Source organism: Podarcis melisellensis, assembly GCF_964234715.1.
Source record: "Podarcis melisellensis genome assembly, chromosome: 1".
NCBI classification, from domain to species: Eukaryota; Metazoa; Chordata; class Lepidosauria; order Squamata; family Lacertidae; genus Podarcis; species Podarcis melisellensis.
Genome location: NC_138528.1, coordinates 77,046,454 through 77,064,096, shown reverse-complemented (window position 1 = coordinate 77,064,096; position 17,643 = coordinate 77,046,454). Strand labels below are relative to the sequence as shown.

General features: G+C 42.2%; 1 protein-coding gene across 5 annotated transcripts in view; it reads left to right on the top strand.

The window, feature by feature from the left end:
• Positions 1-5,041: 5,041 nt before the first annotated feature.
• The window catches only part of KMT5B (lysine methyltransferase 5B), a 33,120-nt gene continuing 20,518 nt past the window's right edge, over positions 5,042-17,643 (top strand). Inside the window, exons 1-3 of one of the 5 annotated variants that reach the window (XM_081919326.1) lie at positions 5,042-5,165; positions 14,370-14,605; positions 17,264-17,411. In XM_081919326.1, the coding sequence (XP_081775452.1) occupies positions 14,446-14,605; positions 17,264-17,411 (308 nt within the window). In that variant the 5' untranslated portion in view covers positions 5,042-5,165; positions 14,370-14,445. Of the gene's footprint in view, positions 5,694-5,744; positions 5,856-12,749; positions 12,981-14,369; positions 14,606-17,263; positions 17,412-17,643 lie in introns of those variants that run through there. The other 4 variants (XM_081919325.1, XM_081919328.1, XM_081919327.1 and 1 more) reach the window with 4 other exon arrangements.

Genomic DNA, 17,643 nt, shown 5'->3' with positions numbered 1-17,643 from the left:
AGAGCTTTTTTTAAAAAAAATTGACATTTTTTATTTATTTAAAATATTGATAATCTACACTTTCTTATAAAATATCACAAGGCACTATGAAGACCAAAACATAGTATTACAATGCAGCCAATTAAAATATCAAGCACATCAGTAAGAGCTGCTTGATGATATTTATGTCGAGATTCAATGATGAGGGAGAAATGGCAATTCAAAAGTTTGACTAACAGTTCATCCTGAAGCAGATATATTTTCATGCTTTGGATTCCATGCAAGTGACAACAGAATTAACTTGTGGATAGATTTTTGATTATTGCATTAGAGGATTCCGCAGCATGATTTCCAAAAGGAACAGAGGCAGTCTCTTCAGTGGCCACTGGTTCCACTTCCCTAGTGACTCCAAACTTACAAACCAGTTGAGACCTGTCAAGTCATTGTATAGTAAAGCTTAGCTGTAAGATGCATATCCAGAAAAAAATACAGTGGGTGGTGACTGTCTATGAAGGTTAATTGCATGGGGTTAAAAATAATAATAATCCATATGCTGAACTGCTATTGTCAGAGTAACCCTTCCCTCGCCTTGTCCAGTCACAACTGAGCCACTAAGACCTTTGAGTTTTTTCCATGTGAAAGTTGTGAAATAGGTGCATGTGTACAGATATTGCAGATTTCCTGCTTGCTGCTAGTTTGGGGGAATGAACCTTTTCCCCACCTCAATACTAGCTGTTCTCTTCTTCCTCATCAGACTGTTGCAGCTTTCAATTAAATATGTGGTGTGTGACAGCAGCTGTAGTCAACCTATCTATCTACATTCAATTTTGGAAGTCTGCAGCATAAACAGAGGGAAAACTAGGGAAACAAGACCTGCTCCCACATCTCTGCTGGAAGACCAACTCACTTTGCCTTTTTCTCCCTGAACTGTTTCAATTCCAGCTGGACATTATAAGAGCTTTGTAACTTTAAGAACTGCTGCCTGAATGTGCTTGTTTTCTCCTTTCCTCCTGGCAGTGGCGTAGCGTGGGTTGTCAGCACCCGGGGCAAGGCAAGTAATTTGCGCCCCCTAACCCATGGATTTGCGCCCCCTAACTCGTGGATTTGCGCCCCCTAACCCTAACCCCCAGATGTTGCGCCCGGTGCGGCCAGCCCCCCCTGCACCCCCCACGCTACGCCACTGCCTCCTGGTCCCCTTTTCTTTTTGTGTCCTGCCTTTTAGATTTCAAGCCAGCTGGAGGGCAGGGACTACCTCGTGTTATTGATCTTACATAAGCTGCTATAGGAGCTTTTTCAGGTAAAGAGTGGGGAGAAAATACTACAACTTATTTATTTAAGTAGTCACAGCTCTTAAACACCATTTGAAAAAAGGGAAATGGACATATATTGGTGGATGCGAGAATATATTTGGGTTGCTGTTGCTGTTGCTTGCTTTGAGAAAAGAAGGCATCCGTTCTCTGGAGATATTACCTTAGTGCAAAATCCACATATTTAAAAGGCTGTATTGAGGAACATGTGAAAGATCAACACATTCAAAAGGTTATATTGAAATATTTCCATATTTTATTAAGATCACTTTCCAGTGCCTGATATAATACAATGGAGTACTTCCCCATAGGATGGTTCCAGCTGTTAACAAATTACGTTGCCTGCATATTAGCAACTTATGACATCGGTAGAGACCTCAAATGAATTACAAGCATTTATTTTTAAGAGAATGCCATCTAGTATTGATCATCTGTAACACTCTGATGCTTTTTTTTTAAATAAATGCAATGCATTTCAACAACTGTCTTCAAGCATTTTTGTATTTGTCACTTGTTCTTATTTTCTGTGTGCAAATGTCAATGACAATGAACCTTTAAAACAAAAACTTAAACAAATGAGAAGTGGTTGTCTTTCCTATTCTTGGGACCAGAGATTAGCTCAATACTATTTTCATTTCCTGATTGTAAAGTCACGGAAACTAGCAGCAGGATGTGTTTGTATGCACATGAAGCAATTAATTACCGTACCCAGTTGGAGAGGGTGCAGATCCAGCTAAGAAGAAGAAGAAGAGTTTGGATTTGATATCCGGCCTTTCACTCCCTTTAAGGAGTCTCAAAGCAGCTAACATTCTCCTTTCCCTTCCTCCCCCACAACAAACACTCTGTGAGGTGAGTGGGGCTGAGAGACTTCACAGAAGTGTGACTGGCCCAAGGTCACCCAGCAGCTGCATGTGGAGGAGCGGAGACGCGAACCCGGTTCCCCAGATTACGAGACTACCGCTCTTAACCACTACACCACACTGGCTCTCGGTTACAGCGGGTGTAATGAGCTTAACCAACCCTGAGGTAGAACCACCACTAGCTCCTTGAAGGATGTGTCTTCCCTCTGAACTAGAAGCCAGCCTTGCAGACTAGGAAGCTCCTACCATCAAAGACCCATATCCCAGTAGGCTCATCAAAGGATGGTGAGTCAAAAGAACAGAGCTTAAAGTTCCACAGAGATGGAATATCCATATAGGATTTCTCTGCAGAACATCCTATAGGAGCAACAGGGGAATTGCTTCCTTGTAGCCAGATGTCGACAAAGATCCAACGTCATCATGACTAAATGGGAAGACACCCAATAGAGGAGTATACTTGTTTGGCTTTGTGGGAAGGTAGCCTAAATAATACATTGGTGTGTTAAGAATGTGCAGCAGATCAGGGCCTCTGTTTGCCAGACAACAGAACCACAGCAAGTATTGTATGTGAACTGCTGTACTATAAAGATTCTCAGTGCTATGGAAACAGTTGCTTGTGCCACAATTTATGGTAGTCCAGTTCTCTTGAGTTGAGATTATGTGGAAATGGTGTTTTGAAGGTAGAAATTCTGAAACCTCTGTTTTACAAGAACAATTATACATCAGCAGTAGGCCTCTTCATGAAAAATGCAAGTTTGAGTTGGGTTGTACTGGTTATCCTCTTCTTGTTTCCATTTCACATTGCAAAATTATGACCAAGGGTCATTGCACTGCTCTATTTGTTTGGGACAATTCAAGGTAATCCATAGGAAGTGGGTTAATGCAATGCATAATCCATCAGGGCACTAACAGCATTAAAACACACACATGCATGTGAGTTCATACTGCCTATTGTCACACTTAGTGTTACTGCACACTAGTTTAGGCAGCTTGCTATATGTGCAACTGAGTAACTTACACTGTAACACTCACGCCCCTGACTTTGTGTTATATATACTGTACTGCAGTGTTTAGAGTGGACCTGCCATACCCACCCAACCCCAGCTCTCCTTCTGTGCCTTTAATGTCAATGTGACAGACAATGTATCAGATGAAGCTTTTCCCAGGATTATTCTTTCCTTATGTAGGAAAAAGCTTCACTGGTTACATTTCTGTATATCAAGCTGCCCTTAAAGGTACCACCAGAGTAAAGGCAGTTTGTTTGTTTTTAAATTGGCTTCCCCAGGGTTAGTGGCTTATTAGAAGAGAAAGTGGTCATAAGGCCAATTTTTGTTTTGTTTTGTTTTTTAATTCAACAGGTAAAATCTAGAAAGAAAGTTATACTGAAAGATTTGTAAAATTGTGCTCTTGACATATGACCTTGGGAACTTATGGGGGGAATGTTCCAGTTTTCCTCAGATTCCACACCATTCATCTTATTTGATTCATATGTTAATCTGAAGCAATTAAAAGCAATGTCACTACCATAATGCCCTCCCTCTTTCTCAATACACAACAGCAAGTGGGAGGCGGGTAGAGAGAGAATGCTTGAGGAAATGCTGCTGGGCTCTAGACAGGGTTTAGAAAGGAGAAAACAAAGTGCTTGCCGGTGCAGATATTAGCTCAGCCAGCTGATCTGCGAGTAACTTGCTCACACACGAGGCCTACTTGCATGAACTGTGTAACGTTTGACGTGAGGACACACGGGGATATTGCAGCTGCTACTTCCGCGATCAGAACTGCAAGATACATCCCCCCCCTAAACACGGAAGTACGGTAGCTGCTACGATCTAAGTTTCACTGCTTCAGACGTTAAAATGAACATACGCAAAAAGCTAGTTTCCCTTTTCTTTCGGAGGCATCAAAATTGCTTGCAAACGGCGACTAGACGACTTCCACATCTATGGCAATGAAAGGGGAAGGGAGATAAGATAGAAACCTTCCATTTTTCTCTTGCAAATGTTAACGAGCAAATCAACGCTGGCCAGGCCCTTTAAATGTAGCCCTCAAGGCACACTGAAGGACTTGGGTAGAGCAAGCAAATGAATTCCTTTCTCATTTTAAGGGCATTTGGTCGCAGGACACCTTGCTGCTATATTCTCTTGTGAAGTGTATAAACACTGTAGCACCAAACAGCGTGTTAGCAGGGCACAGTCGAGGTCCTTCCTATTCACAGGGAGTCACCCAAAGTGGTGTGAATAATTCTTTTTCCACGAGGCGTTTATTTAAAATGCTGCTTTGCATACTGATAGCATAGACCCGACTCCCCAAGTGACAAGCACCCTGTCACCTTCCCTTTTGCTCGATGAACTTGAGAGGACAAGGAAAAGAAGGGGGGACCCTATGAGGCAGAAAAGCCACCGATGAGCTAGGGGGGGAGTCATGGAGATTTTTAAACCCCACCCAAGCTGGTGATGGAAGTCAGGAGGGGGAGCGGGTCTGGATCAGGACACAGTAACGCAGGTCTACACAATGCGGGACACCTTGCCCCCTAATCAAACGGAGCCCATCAACCATGTCGTATCTTCAGCTTATCTAGGGACTTGACAACTCCATTTCTGGCAGCAAAAATCAGAGGCATGTCGAGTTCCTGGTGGGCCATAACATGACCGGTGAGCCACGTTCGGCTTGGCTAGTTACAACGCGCAAGGATTATTAGGTAGCCTGCCGTATGACGACCCACCAAATCTACACTCAACTCAAACTGCCCTGACAATCTTCGCTTGAGGCTCCAGCTTATTTAAAGGGCTGCGGGGAAAGGGGCGGATTGAATTTTTTTTTTAATGGTTTCTTTCGGGTTCTCAAACTATACTGAGCAGGCCTTGTTTATATGTGTATCCCTCCGCACAGAATCTTGCGAGTAAGCGTGCAAACGGCCTTCATGGTGTCCTTCCGCGGCGGGGAGAGGTGTAGAAACTGCAGAGGCGAACGGGGATGGGTTGCTGTACCTCGCTCCGGCCTGTGGAGTTAAAACGCTAAGGTAAGAATCTCTTTGGCGGCGTATTCCTCCGCTCCCTCGCAAGGAGGTCTTCGCCCAGCCTGCCGTGTCCCTCCGCCGCTTTTGGAGCACACAAGCAGGAGGCGCTTCTTCTGGCTGTGCGAGGAAAACAGGGGGTCTGGAAGGAAGACAAAAGACTTCAGCGCGCAGCGAGGATTTGCCTCAGTGGGTCTGGCTCGAGGCGCCCGGTGTTCCTCGCGGAAGGAAGGACCGTGCCTGGGTTTGTTGTTGCTGCGCCGCAGGGTCGTCGTGAGGGGACTCGAGGACTTTTTCTCTCGGGGCCCGGCGGATGGATCTCTAGGTAGCTTTCCCAGATATCGTTCGCCCTCGCCGCCGCCATCTTGGATTTTAATCCGCCATTTTTCCCCTTGGAATTATTATTTTTATATATATAGATGATTATTTTTTTTCGCCTCTGGCCGAGATTCTGGACGGCGGCGGCGGAGGCTTTGTGGACCTGCGGGGCCGCGGCTGGCGAAGAGGACTGCAGTGCCCAGGGGCAGCTAGGAGGTGAGTGCTTGGCGGAGGCGGAACGAGGGGAGGGGACGGAGGTGTGTGTGTTTGTGTGTTGGGGGGCGTCCTGGAACTGGCACGGCGGCGGCGAGGGCCCCACTCCTTCCGGGGAGGGGGTAGGATGGAAGCGAGGCCCCCTCAGGCTGGGCAGGGCCCGAGGTGGGGCGACGACCCGTTGGCGAAGCGGGGGGGGGACCTGCTTCTCGTGACGGAGGAGACGAGGGTCTTCGGGGGCAGACATGTGGGGAGGGGCTTCGTTTCTCTAAAGGGCATCAAATAAAGAGATGGCATCGTGCGCTTCGTTCCCCCTCCGGCGCCCATAGATGAGGACAATACGGTGGGGCTGGGAGGGCGGGCGGCGATGGGGATGGCTGGGGCCGGCAGGAAGAGCCAGGCAGCCTTTCCTTGGAGGTGGCGGAGAGGGTCGTGTCAGCACTTGGGAAGGGCCACCAAGCGCACCTGGGGAAGCAGTCGGGCAGCTGTCCAGCCTAGGACGAGGTGCTCCGAGCATCCCCCCCCCCTTAGCGGGGATCTGGCACCAGGTGCTGCTCATCGCACACCTGCCCGCTGCGTCCGCATTTCCATTGAACTCTAGAGTGTCATATTCATGGAGGTTCCTAAGTGACTCCCCCATCCAGGCCTAGGCCTCTGCTTGCCTTCCCGAGATGGTATTGCGCACGGGGCGCCTTCGGACCGCTTTTATGGGTCTGGCAGGGGAAGGGGAGCCACCCCCGAAGATCGGACGGGCCACTTAGGCTATTTAGGTTTTAGAAGCACCCGCAGAAAGCGGCACTGGGTCACCAGTGGCTGTGAGACCCGCAACACACCCATCTCCCGGTTGGCTGTGACAGCTGGCATCCCTCCTCCTCCTGCTGCGCTGCTTCGGCGTTTAAGGGGATGCGGATCTTCGGAGAGGTGGAGCTGGCACGGGATTTCTGTGATAGGTGGCGAAAAGGCAGCTTGATCCTCCTGGGTGTCTCGTTTTCCCAGCGTTTGAGCTGGGCTTGGGGTGCGGTGCCCGACACGGAAAGCAGATGTGACTGGATCGGGCAGGGCTGCCTTGAGTGGAGGAGCATTGCTCCCGGCCTTTGAAGAAGGCGAGAGGCGACCTCTAGGGGGCACCGTAGTTTCAGCTAAGGGTCGGAAAGTAGAATAGACTTACCTCCCTGATCCAGCTGAGCTGCAAAAGAAGTTTGTTCTAATCCTGTCAGCTGTCAGGATTTGCCGGCTAGTTTCCCTCTGCATGAGATTCGATCAAAGCTGTGTGCAGAAATGCTTATTAAACTAGGAAACTTGTTTTGGCTTTTCCACCACAGACACCTGATCACTGAAGAATGAATATAAAAGAGTGTCTTTTAATTATTGACTGAAATTCCATGATTTTTTGTTGATGGTTTTATTAGGTTTTTTTTCATATGTAAAATGAACCCAGTTTCTTCTAAATACAATATGATCAGTAATCTCCTACAAGGGTATGGAACATGCAGCCCTCTAGATGTTCCTGGATTACAACTTCCATCATCTTCCTTGACCACTGACCATGCTAGCTGAGGCTAAGGAATTGGAGTCCAAGAACATTTGCGGGGCCCCAGGTTCCCCAGCCTTCTCACCCGAGAAAGCAGTTTTTTCTTTCCACCAAAATGTTTGTTTTAAAGAACATTGTTGTTTTGAAACAGAAGGAAGTATCGGTAAGCAATTGATAGAGTTACTGGTGGGAAATTATGTTCTTGCCTTTTGCTTGAACAAGCAAATGCTGAGATCGAGGTGATGGGGAGTAGAATGGTTTAATTATTTTTATACTCTGTTCATGGATATCTTAGCATTCTCAGAAGCTAATTGGGATCACAAGCAGACTTTCCTAATAGATCTCTTGCTCAACCACTGTTGCCCTGCAGTATAGAGCTGCATGGGACTGCTGGCTGTGTTCTTCAATCAGTTCATGCAAGGCAATGATATTGTCCATTCGGCTGAATATTTGCAATGCACAGGGATTTCTTACTGATGTCAATGCAGAAAGTGCCCCTGTAGGTTTGAAAACCACTCCTATATATATTGTTCTCAGAACTATTTCTTACAAATAGCTATTGAAGGCTGCAGGTGGGTCCCACGTGGTAGAATTATTGCCTACACACAGAAAACTAGAATACTAGGGAGAGGTTAGGCTAGAATCCTCTCTGACCTCCTAGTTTCTATGCCTAGGCAATTGAATAGAGCAGTATTCAATCACATGAATCCCACCTACTGAAATGATGAAGCCTAGATAGATTTCAGACCATCTGCTCTTTGTGAGAGCTGTGTTGAAGGGATGCAAAACAGATACAGTGATATCTTTCATTAGAACCCATTACAAGTATACACCCTTTTGAGCTGTGGAGAATTGGAAAAGTATTTCGTTGAAGTAGCTTGCCATAAATTTGGCAGACAACTACTATATTGTTTACATTTGTTTAGGTCTCAGTATTGACTCCTTTCCCTTGCTTACCTTAGGCATTTAAATAATATAGTAACACAGTATATCCACCATTGTTGTGGACAAATGTTTGTTCATGGTGTGTCATAACAGAAGTTATATTTTGCATTTGTTTTTCATGCCAATTCATTGGAAATGTAGGAGGCATTTCTTTGCACGCTTAAAGTAAGAACTTGTCTAGGATGCATTCTTAAATGCTTTATTGCATATTAGTGAATTTAAGAAGCTTTTTCTTGAGTTGGATGAGTCTTGAACTGTGTGATTTGACTATGTAGATAACATTTCATGAGGTATTAGTTAAATAAAACTTAAATGAAAGTAGCAAAACCCAATTGGCAGAGCATTCCAAAACCCCAATCTTCTGTGCTGGAGAGGGTTTGGATGGAGCAAAGTTGCCCCTCTGCCCAGCCCTTCCCTGTTCTGTCACTGGGGCAGCCCTGCTGGCAACTGGCAAGGAGTGCCCAAATTTCCCAAAGGGTGGGTATAAGCAGCCACTGATAATACCCCTTCCAGCGGTAGCCAGAGGAAACACCTGAAGTTGGGCATTTCAGAGACAGGGGCAGGGGCAGGACTGGCACAGGACCTATCCCTGCTAGCATCAAATGACAGTAGTGGAATTGCTCAATCCAGCTCCTTTGCTGTGCCAGTCTGGGAGATGGCAGAGCATAGGGGCAGTTTTTCCTTCCCACACATTCCACCCTGGTTAATGTGAGCAACAGGGCTGTGGATGCAGTGGTTTGTGGTGCCACTTCACATAGCCATGCTGTTGCCTGTCAGGGATTAGGACAGCCTTCTTAAACTCATTTTTCAATATCTGTAAGTCACTTCGTGTGCAGGTTTTTTTTTTATTCTGTACTGTTATAGAACTTACTATGTTGTAGTTGTATTTGGTACCTGTCCAAAGTGAGCCTAATAACATAAAAACAGAAAAAAATACACCAAACTTTTGTCCTGTAGTTTGTTTATTTTTGCCAAAAATGGACAGCCTCCAAACTACCTTTAGTAAATGACTAGATTAATAAACTTTACGAATTATCATTAATGTCTAAGGTCCTAGAATTAGATGATACTAAATTTAGGGATTAAATAAAAAATCATTTAATTCATTTTTAAAAATTAATTTAATTCTAGCCACTAGGTGATATTTTGGTGTTTAAATTGTAAATTCTCCATATTATTTCATGATTCTAATATTTTTTATTCTGATCAAATAAATGTGTGAAACAGTCATTGTGATGTATCGACAGAGCGCTGTTATACCTATTAACCCATGGGATTGCGCAAAAGTGCAGTATCTATTGCTGATGTGATTCTGGCATAATACCCTAGTTACAACCTTACATTTAGTGCAATCAGTTTGTGCATCATGTCAGCTCTATCACTTTGCTGGCGAGTTGCAGGATTGATCTATTTGAAGTGGAAAACATCTTGGTTAATCACTTTGGGCTGACCTGGGTCTGGGTCAAGAGGTGTTGTCTGCTTCATGTAGGTCAGCTCTGTAATTTTCTGGAGTACACGGGTACGCATACAGGATTGGACATAAACGAAATAAACTGGTGCAGCATTTTACAGAGCTATCTGCAATTAATTGTGTTTAAAATCAGTGGCCCTTGCTTCCAACAATAAATGTATGCAAGTTGCAGTTGTAGTAAGTAGTTTTTCTAGCAAGATTTATAAGTCTTCTTATAAAGATTCTGAGCCATTGATAATGTAATTAAATTGCACTGACTTCATCTTAATATCGAGTCATTGGCAACCTCAAGTGAAAAAAGCTGGTCAAAGGGACAGATCTTGTGACTCTTTATCTTTCTGAAGTTGAAGGTAGACTTCCACAGCAATTCAGTTTTAAGTAAAAAGGATATTAGGACAGAATGGGTATTTAACTGAAAGTAATTGAGTATGGGTAAAAAACGTCCACGCTTGGATTATAGGGATCAGTGGAATACTTGTTCCTGTTTTAATGAGATCCTTATTTCCATGTATACTCTCTTTGACCTATAGTCTGCTTCCCTTCCTCCCCCCCTTTTCCTTTCGTTTAGCTTAGACCTGAAATGAATGCTACATGTTGAACTTCCAGTCTTTGCCCCCCTCCCTTTTATTCCTAGTACAGTTTGAATACGTAAGAGTCACTAACTAGCAGAGTTTGAAAGCACCTGCGATACTGTGATGAACAGAAGCTGTAAACGTTTTGATTACACTTGAGTACAGAATCCTATTCTAAACCAACTCTGGTGCTAGGACTGTGCTCTGTGGTACTGAAGCAATTTTTTTTTTTTTGTACAAAATGGTAGGATCATTTTTGTTTGTATTTATTGGATGGCTTAGGATACCTGGGCTGATGTATATGTTTTAGTTTAAACAATTTATGCTGCTTCTGATGAACCTTTAAAATAGGTTGTTATTAATAGCCTGTCCCCATAAATTTTTCAACCACTGGTGTTTGGTACAATACATCAGACTAAAAAAGTTAGCAAATAACGTAAATACTGTGATACTTAGTATTCAAATCACAGTTTTCCAAAGTGCAATGTTTGCTCCCTGGGAGGGGCGCTCCAGCCGCTACAGGTGCTTTTTGCTCTTACCTAGATTATTAGATCCTTTGTGATACTCATAGCGAATAGCCTTGACAGACTTCATTCAACAACTTTTAGCAGTTTTCTTTCATTTGGGATTAAATACTTCAAATAATAATGAACCCCATGGTGGATAAGGAATAGTGGATTCAGTTCTGTTTATTCAGTTCTAATTATAATAGTCTGGATTTGTGCATTAGAACATGTAGCTGTTTGGAAGACCTCAGAGCTGGAATACCTACATGTTCTTTGACAATCTGAAATCGATATTGGAAGAATTCTGTGGGGAATTGAAAGAAATGGGTGGGGAAATGAAACAGGCCCAGTACATTTTACCAAAGTGAAGAAACTTAAAGAGTTTTTAAGAAGCATGCCTTCCAGGGCTTTGATCCCTCCATCTTGATAGTTTGGTACGTAAGCAGGTGATATCTAGATCAGTTAAAATGGAATGTGATTATGAGGTCTTGCCCATTCTTTTTTTAAAAAAAAATCTTCCCAGCTAGCTATTGATTGATTGACTGCTGTGACCCAAGCAGGTAATAGGTTTTAGGTGAGGAAAGGACCACCCCCAAATTTGCAGATACTCTCCCATAGAGCAGTGGACTCTCACCATCAATTTGACCTTTTAAAATAGTTGGGACTCAAAGCTCTAATAGTGCTAATAATTTCATAGGAAAAAATGTTTCTGAAATCCCCCCCCAAAAAACCCCCATCTAGTGGTGCACACAACACAAGAGTCCAGTGTATGTATTCTGGAAAGTGGGGGGGGGGCAGGAGAATATTGTGCAGCTTTCTTGTGTCTTCAGGAGTGAGCAACATCCACATTTTTAGACAATAATTCTGCATAAAACTGAAACATTTCTTCTCATTCTAGGACAAGCATCCAATGCTAGGCAGTTGTTCTAGAAACTGCCATAAGACTGCGGCCAATCCATCATTCAGACAGCTTCAACACCCCTAACCATCAAGATGACGGACGTTTTTCATGTCTGTTAAAAATTACTTTAAACATGTTTTAATATTTAATATACTTCCCATTCTACTGTGGGGCTGTTGGTGGTCTCCCATTAAAGGGACTCATTGAGACCACATCCACAGTTTCAGCAATGTTGCTGCATTAAATGCTTGGGACCACTGACAGCCTTTGATGGACAGGCTTGCAAGCCCACCCAGAAGCATCTTGTCCAGACTGAAGGCAGTTATGTGGATATGCTAAAGAACAGTTAACCTGAGCATTTACTTGATGCCCTTCCCCAGAACAATCAACCATTATTCAACCACTGATCTAGATACAGATACCTCTGCTCCACAATGCCTTTGCCAGTAGAACACTGATGCTGACCACTGCTGAGTACTTCCAGAACAGCAATAGGTTACTTTGGTGGCCTGTCAAATTCTGCAACACTTTCTTCCTGAACTTTGTACTTGCATCCAGTCCCCTCTGCTGACATCACAGTATACTGCTCCTGTATCCTGCTTCATACTCCTTTATGTTCCTGTCTGCTTTCTAAATGAATTCGCTCATCCCCAACTTTGCCTTCACTTTTTGCTTTGGAGTGGATCTCTTGGTAGCTGGTCCACAATGGATTAGACCAGACTATTGCTTTTTTCTTTTCCTTCTGTTCAGGCAGTGGAATAAGGCTCCCTACAACTCAGCTGGTGAAAGGCAGCAAATCAAGATTCAGCCTGGAGTCACTCTTGAAAGGGACTGCCTTTGCTTGTTACTTTCAGAGTGCCTCACCAAACCTACAAAAAGGATAAGTGTTTGAGTACTAAGAGTGCTGCTGTGTGCGTTTCAGACTGTTTTCTCTTTTAACAAAAATGTAATTAGTGGGAAGTGCAGTTACATTTCTGCAGATATGTACTTACAACGAATCATCTTTTTCAAGTCAGTTTCTTGTCATGATTTCTCATACTGAACCAGTGCTGCAAAAAGTTATTCCAGAAGATATAATACAGGTGACTCTGAATTTATGCTGGGGTTACATTCCAGGGATAGCCAAAATTGCATATAGTCAAAATGTATTGGGTTCAATGATGGATGGGATTGCCAAAGTCTTTTTTCTTGGACGCTTGCCCCTTCCCTCCTCCTTTTTTATTTCATTTTTTTTTTGCTAAACACACGAAGCTAAATGCACACAGTTTAAATGTTCGTAAATTGTGAGTTGCTTTTAATCCTCAAAGTAGAAAAATGAAAGAGTTAAGGCCTAACACTTACTCTCATCAACATATGGAATATAGGTGAGCTTTGGGAACTGGAAAATACTGAGTTGCTTGTTCTCTGTATTATTGTCAATAGTGAAACCAGTAGTCAGTTTAATGACTAACAGTAGTTAACAGCTTGTAATTTGAAAGAGATGAATGCAATTATGTGTATCTAGTTACCACGATTAAAGCTTTTGCTTTCATGTTATTTAAAACAGGCTTTTGCCTGGTAGCTTTTACACAGTAAGGAATTTCATGCAGGGAAATGCATGGATTTCCATGTATGTGAATGAGCAGGTTGATAGTAGAGAGACAGATCACTCTGTTGTCTCCACCAGCCTTCTGAATACTGTGGTGGCTGTGGAGGAAGGCATGCATCACATCTTGCATGGAAATGCAGTGAATTGGTAGAGAAAAAGACAGAGGAATCTGTTCTTCCTCTGCCTGCTATACATGTTAGTCATGGAGAAAGGAAAACCCCTTCTTCCGTAAAGGACTGCTAACTTTTCTGGACTTAATTTACAAGACTGGATTTTAAAAGCTGAGACTTATTCTGGTAGTAAAAGGTACTTTGTTATTGTATGTTCCAAACACTTAGTCTAAGCTTTGTGGTTGACCCTTCCATGAGTGAGTACAGCAAACCCCAGATCAGGCAATATTATTGGAAAACGAATTACAGACAATGACTGATTAACACACATCCGAAATTTGCACGATTGCACATGTGCACCAAATCTGGAAGTGACCTTAAAACATCACTAAAAGGGTGGAACGGGGAACGAGGCAGGGTGTGCTTATATGCACTCTGAGGCCAGGAATGGAACCCCTGCATGAAATGGTCATCAACTGTAATATACCGTCGTACCTTGGTTCTCAGTTCATTTGGAAGCCACAAAAGCCGCATCGGACATTCGGCTTCCCAAAAATGTTTGCAAACTGGAACACTCACTTCTGGGTTTGTGGCGTTCGGAAGCCAAAACCTTCAAGTTGCAAGGCGTTCAAGAACCAAGCTACGACTGTAGAACTCTGGCAACTTAAATGTATTGTAGTGGTAGTTGAAAAATGACTAGTTTGAGCTGAATTTACAAGTATGTCTGTACACTGTACAATAGGGATCAAATAGCTCATGTTTTCTTTTTTGCCAATAGGGATTTAGGGTTCCTGTAAAGATGAGTTCATTCACAGACAGTATTTGTGGTGTATATTTTTTTCAGAACTGTATTTTATATGTTCTGTTGTTTTTTGTTTTAATGTTGTACACTGCTATGGTATTATTAAGTGTTTAGCAGTCTCTACATGCTCCAAATACCTAATATTCTGTGCATTGCCCACAGTATGTCAGTTATAGGCAATCAGACATATGCAGTAAATAAATAAATACATCACAGCAGTGTTTTTGACTAGTGTGTATTCTCTTTCTACTAGGAAGCTGAACAACAATTAACTTCTTAAAGCCTTTGGAAGAAGGACTAAATGCAACGGGGACAAATTGCCTGTGGGAATGAAGTGGCTGGGAGAATCCAAGAACATGGTGGTGAATGGCCGGAGAAATGGAAGCAGATTATCTAATGATCACCATCAGAACCAGTCCAAATTGCAGCACCCTGGAAAGGAAAATCCAAAGACTGGCAAAAATGGCGTTGAGAGACGGTCAAGCAGATGTATGTATATGCTAATGTGATAGGAGTGATCTCTAGTTAATTATTTGTAATTTCTGGTTTCCTTATGGAATATTGTGGTGTGCATTTTTAATGTAATAAATGTATTTGTTGAGTATATTGTTTTCTCTGTACCTATTTACATTGTTTCTGGTTAACAAATTGCTTTATTGCATGACAGATTAATGTGGTTGAATAATTCTTTCTTATTTCTGAAATAAATCTTAAGTCCCAATAAATGCTTAAATGTGAATATTCTTCTATATTAAATGTGAATTATCAGAAAAATTGTGCATACCTCAATTTTTCCACATTTATGTTGTGTCCCAGACAAACAAGGGATTATGCTACAGTCTACAGCTATGAAATCAGTGGGAGATTTGTTGTTTACTTCACAAGGATATGGATTGCGGTCTTGGCGTTCATGGAAATAGTTGCAAGGACCTTGTGTTTATTCAGTTTAATTTTGATTTACTTATTTCTTAGATATTAATAAAAATGATAAAATTGAGATTAAAAATCTGATGATCCTGCTCTATCATATCTAAGGAGAAGGTTGACCATTGTGCCCCAAGACACACTGTACTACTAAAAGGTTATTGGTATTGCATAGCCATATGCAACTAATGACAGAAATAAGTTTGCCACCTTCAGGCATGTGTATATGGTGTTGAAAGATAATCTTTATACAGTACTGACAGAAAGATCCTTTGTAATTCATTCTAACTATGCAGGTGTTTGTATTTCATGTGCCACTACAAATTTAAGTTGGTACAAAATTTGGCTGCCTGAAATTATTAGCTCTGACTTTTTAAAAAAGCAGTGGTACAAATATTTATTCAGAGAGTGGTCACCTGTGTTTCCCTGCTCCCATCTGCCTACAGCATTGGCTGCTTTTCCTTTTGCACTTTTAGAACCTAGAAATTAAGAGCCTTAAAAAGGGGATAGGGATCCTTCAATATCTGTTCTCCATGCTGGACAGCAAGTGGGATGCTCTGTCTCATGTTTCAGGCCTAATCTGAAGCTGGAAGGGGCTCTGCTAATAAATTTTGACAACATGGTCACATTTTAAGCAAGACAGAGCTCATGCACATGGTCTACTTGCATGATTTTTCACTTTCACAGAACAGTATTCATAATCTCATAAGAGATCACAGCTCCCTTATGCTGGTCATTGACCAAACACATAAGCAGCTTTTTCTGCAAGTCAACTATTGACATACAATTGGAAACAACTCCGCTATGTTAAGTAGGGCTATACTACTGATGCTTCCAACTGCGCTTCAATTATATTTTAATTTTAAGCAGCTGTTGTTTAATGTTATAAGGGAAGTGAGATAGCTATGTGGCTCTTTATCATTAAAATAGAGAAAGATTTGCCCAAAAGCAATTTCTGCATGTCACAGTCAACCAAGCATGTGCTAAGCATAAGGCCAGTTTGAGAAACTGTGTCTTCAAAATATTTGAAGTCTTTATCTACTCAACATTCACTAACCAACAGAAAACATTGTTAGCTCTCTGGTTGGCAGGTTACCGTATTTTTCGCTCTATAAGACGCACCAGACCACAAGACGCACCTAGTTTTTGGAGGAGGAAAACAAGAAAAACAATATTCTGAATCTCAGAAGCCAGAACAGCAAGAGGGATCGCTGCACAGAGAAAGCAGCAATCCCTCTTGCTGTTCTGGCTTCTGGGATAGGTGCGCAGCCTGCATTCGCTCCATAAGACGCACACACATTTCCCCTTACTTTTTAGGAGGGAAAAAGTGAGTCTTATAGAGCAAAAAATACGGTATATAGCTTCCACGACTCATTTCACCAGCTCCAAATGTATGGCCCTGATGTCTTCTTCCTTCCCTGTTTTTGCCAGAATAGAGCAAAACTTTTGAAAACCCAAATATTGACTTTGGATACCAATTAAATGCATGCATGGCAATTTCTATAATTTATTTTGCATATGCAAATATTCCCAACCTGAGCTTTTCAGGATTAAATAAACATTGTGTGCTTCAGTTGGAAATGTGCAAAGCAAGACCAATATAAAATGAAATACAATATACCTCTTGCAAAAAGTTTTGTGGGGGCATTTAGGATGATATGTAGGCTTCATCTGAGAGGCACCACTGGTCATTTGGTCAAATACAAATAAGATAGAGGACTAGTTTCTTTCTAGAATAGCATCACTGCTGCCTCCTGCCAATCTTGTTTAGAATATATTTGTTTAGTGCTAGTTATATATTTAATAGTACTAATAACACCAAACAACTTTGGTGTCATTTGGTGGCTCTTTATGAATATTCAGTGATGCTGAATTAATCATTATGTCACCAAATAGTTTCATGTGGTATAAATTGGTATAAACTGAAGTTTAGGGGCCTCATTTGTTACATTTAAAACTCTAAATTCCCCAAGGTCAGAGTGATGTATAAATTTTAAAAAGACTATAAATCAAAAAACAGGATGTGATTGGAATCATACAGCAGAGACCCATTCTCCCATCTTATGCTGCCTCCACTTTGAACTTCTACATTGGGACAAATCACATTGGTCTCAAAGCTGTTGCTCATGTTGTCCTTCATGGGATTGCCTCTTAAATGGGGAAGATCCAGAAGAGTCAGTAGTCTATTTTGGCTAATGCTAATATTTCTTTTGATTTATGCAGGTAGTGGTGGTTCGGGATTTGAGGGCCAAAGTCGCTACGTGCCTTCCTCTGGAATGTCTGCCAAGGAGCTGTGTGAGAACGATGACCTAGCAACTAGTTTGGTTCTTGATCCATATTTAGGTTTTCAAACACATAAAATGAACACTAGGTAATTTGCTTTGCTTTATCTATCTAGAAAACATAAAACCTTGTGTGTATTAATAGTAAATAAAAACGTAGATCTGAGCTCTCAAATTCTGCTTGCTTTAAAAAAAAACTTTCAAATAAAACAATGTGTTCGGAATTGTGCTTCAAATATTCCCCTGGGACCAGAATGTTTGACCAAGTACACTCTTTCATTTATACTTTGTTTAATCTCCATTGTCTGCACCAGGTGAGGC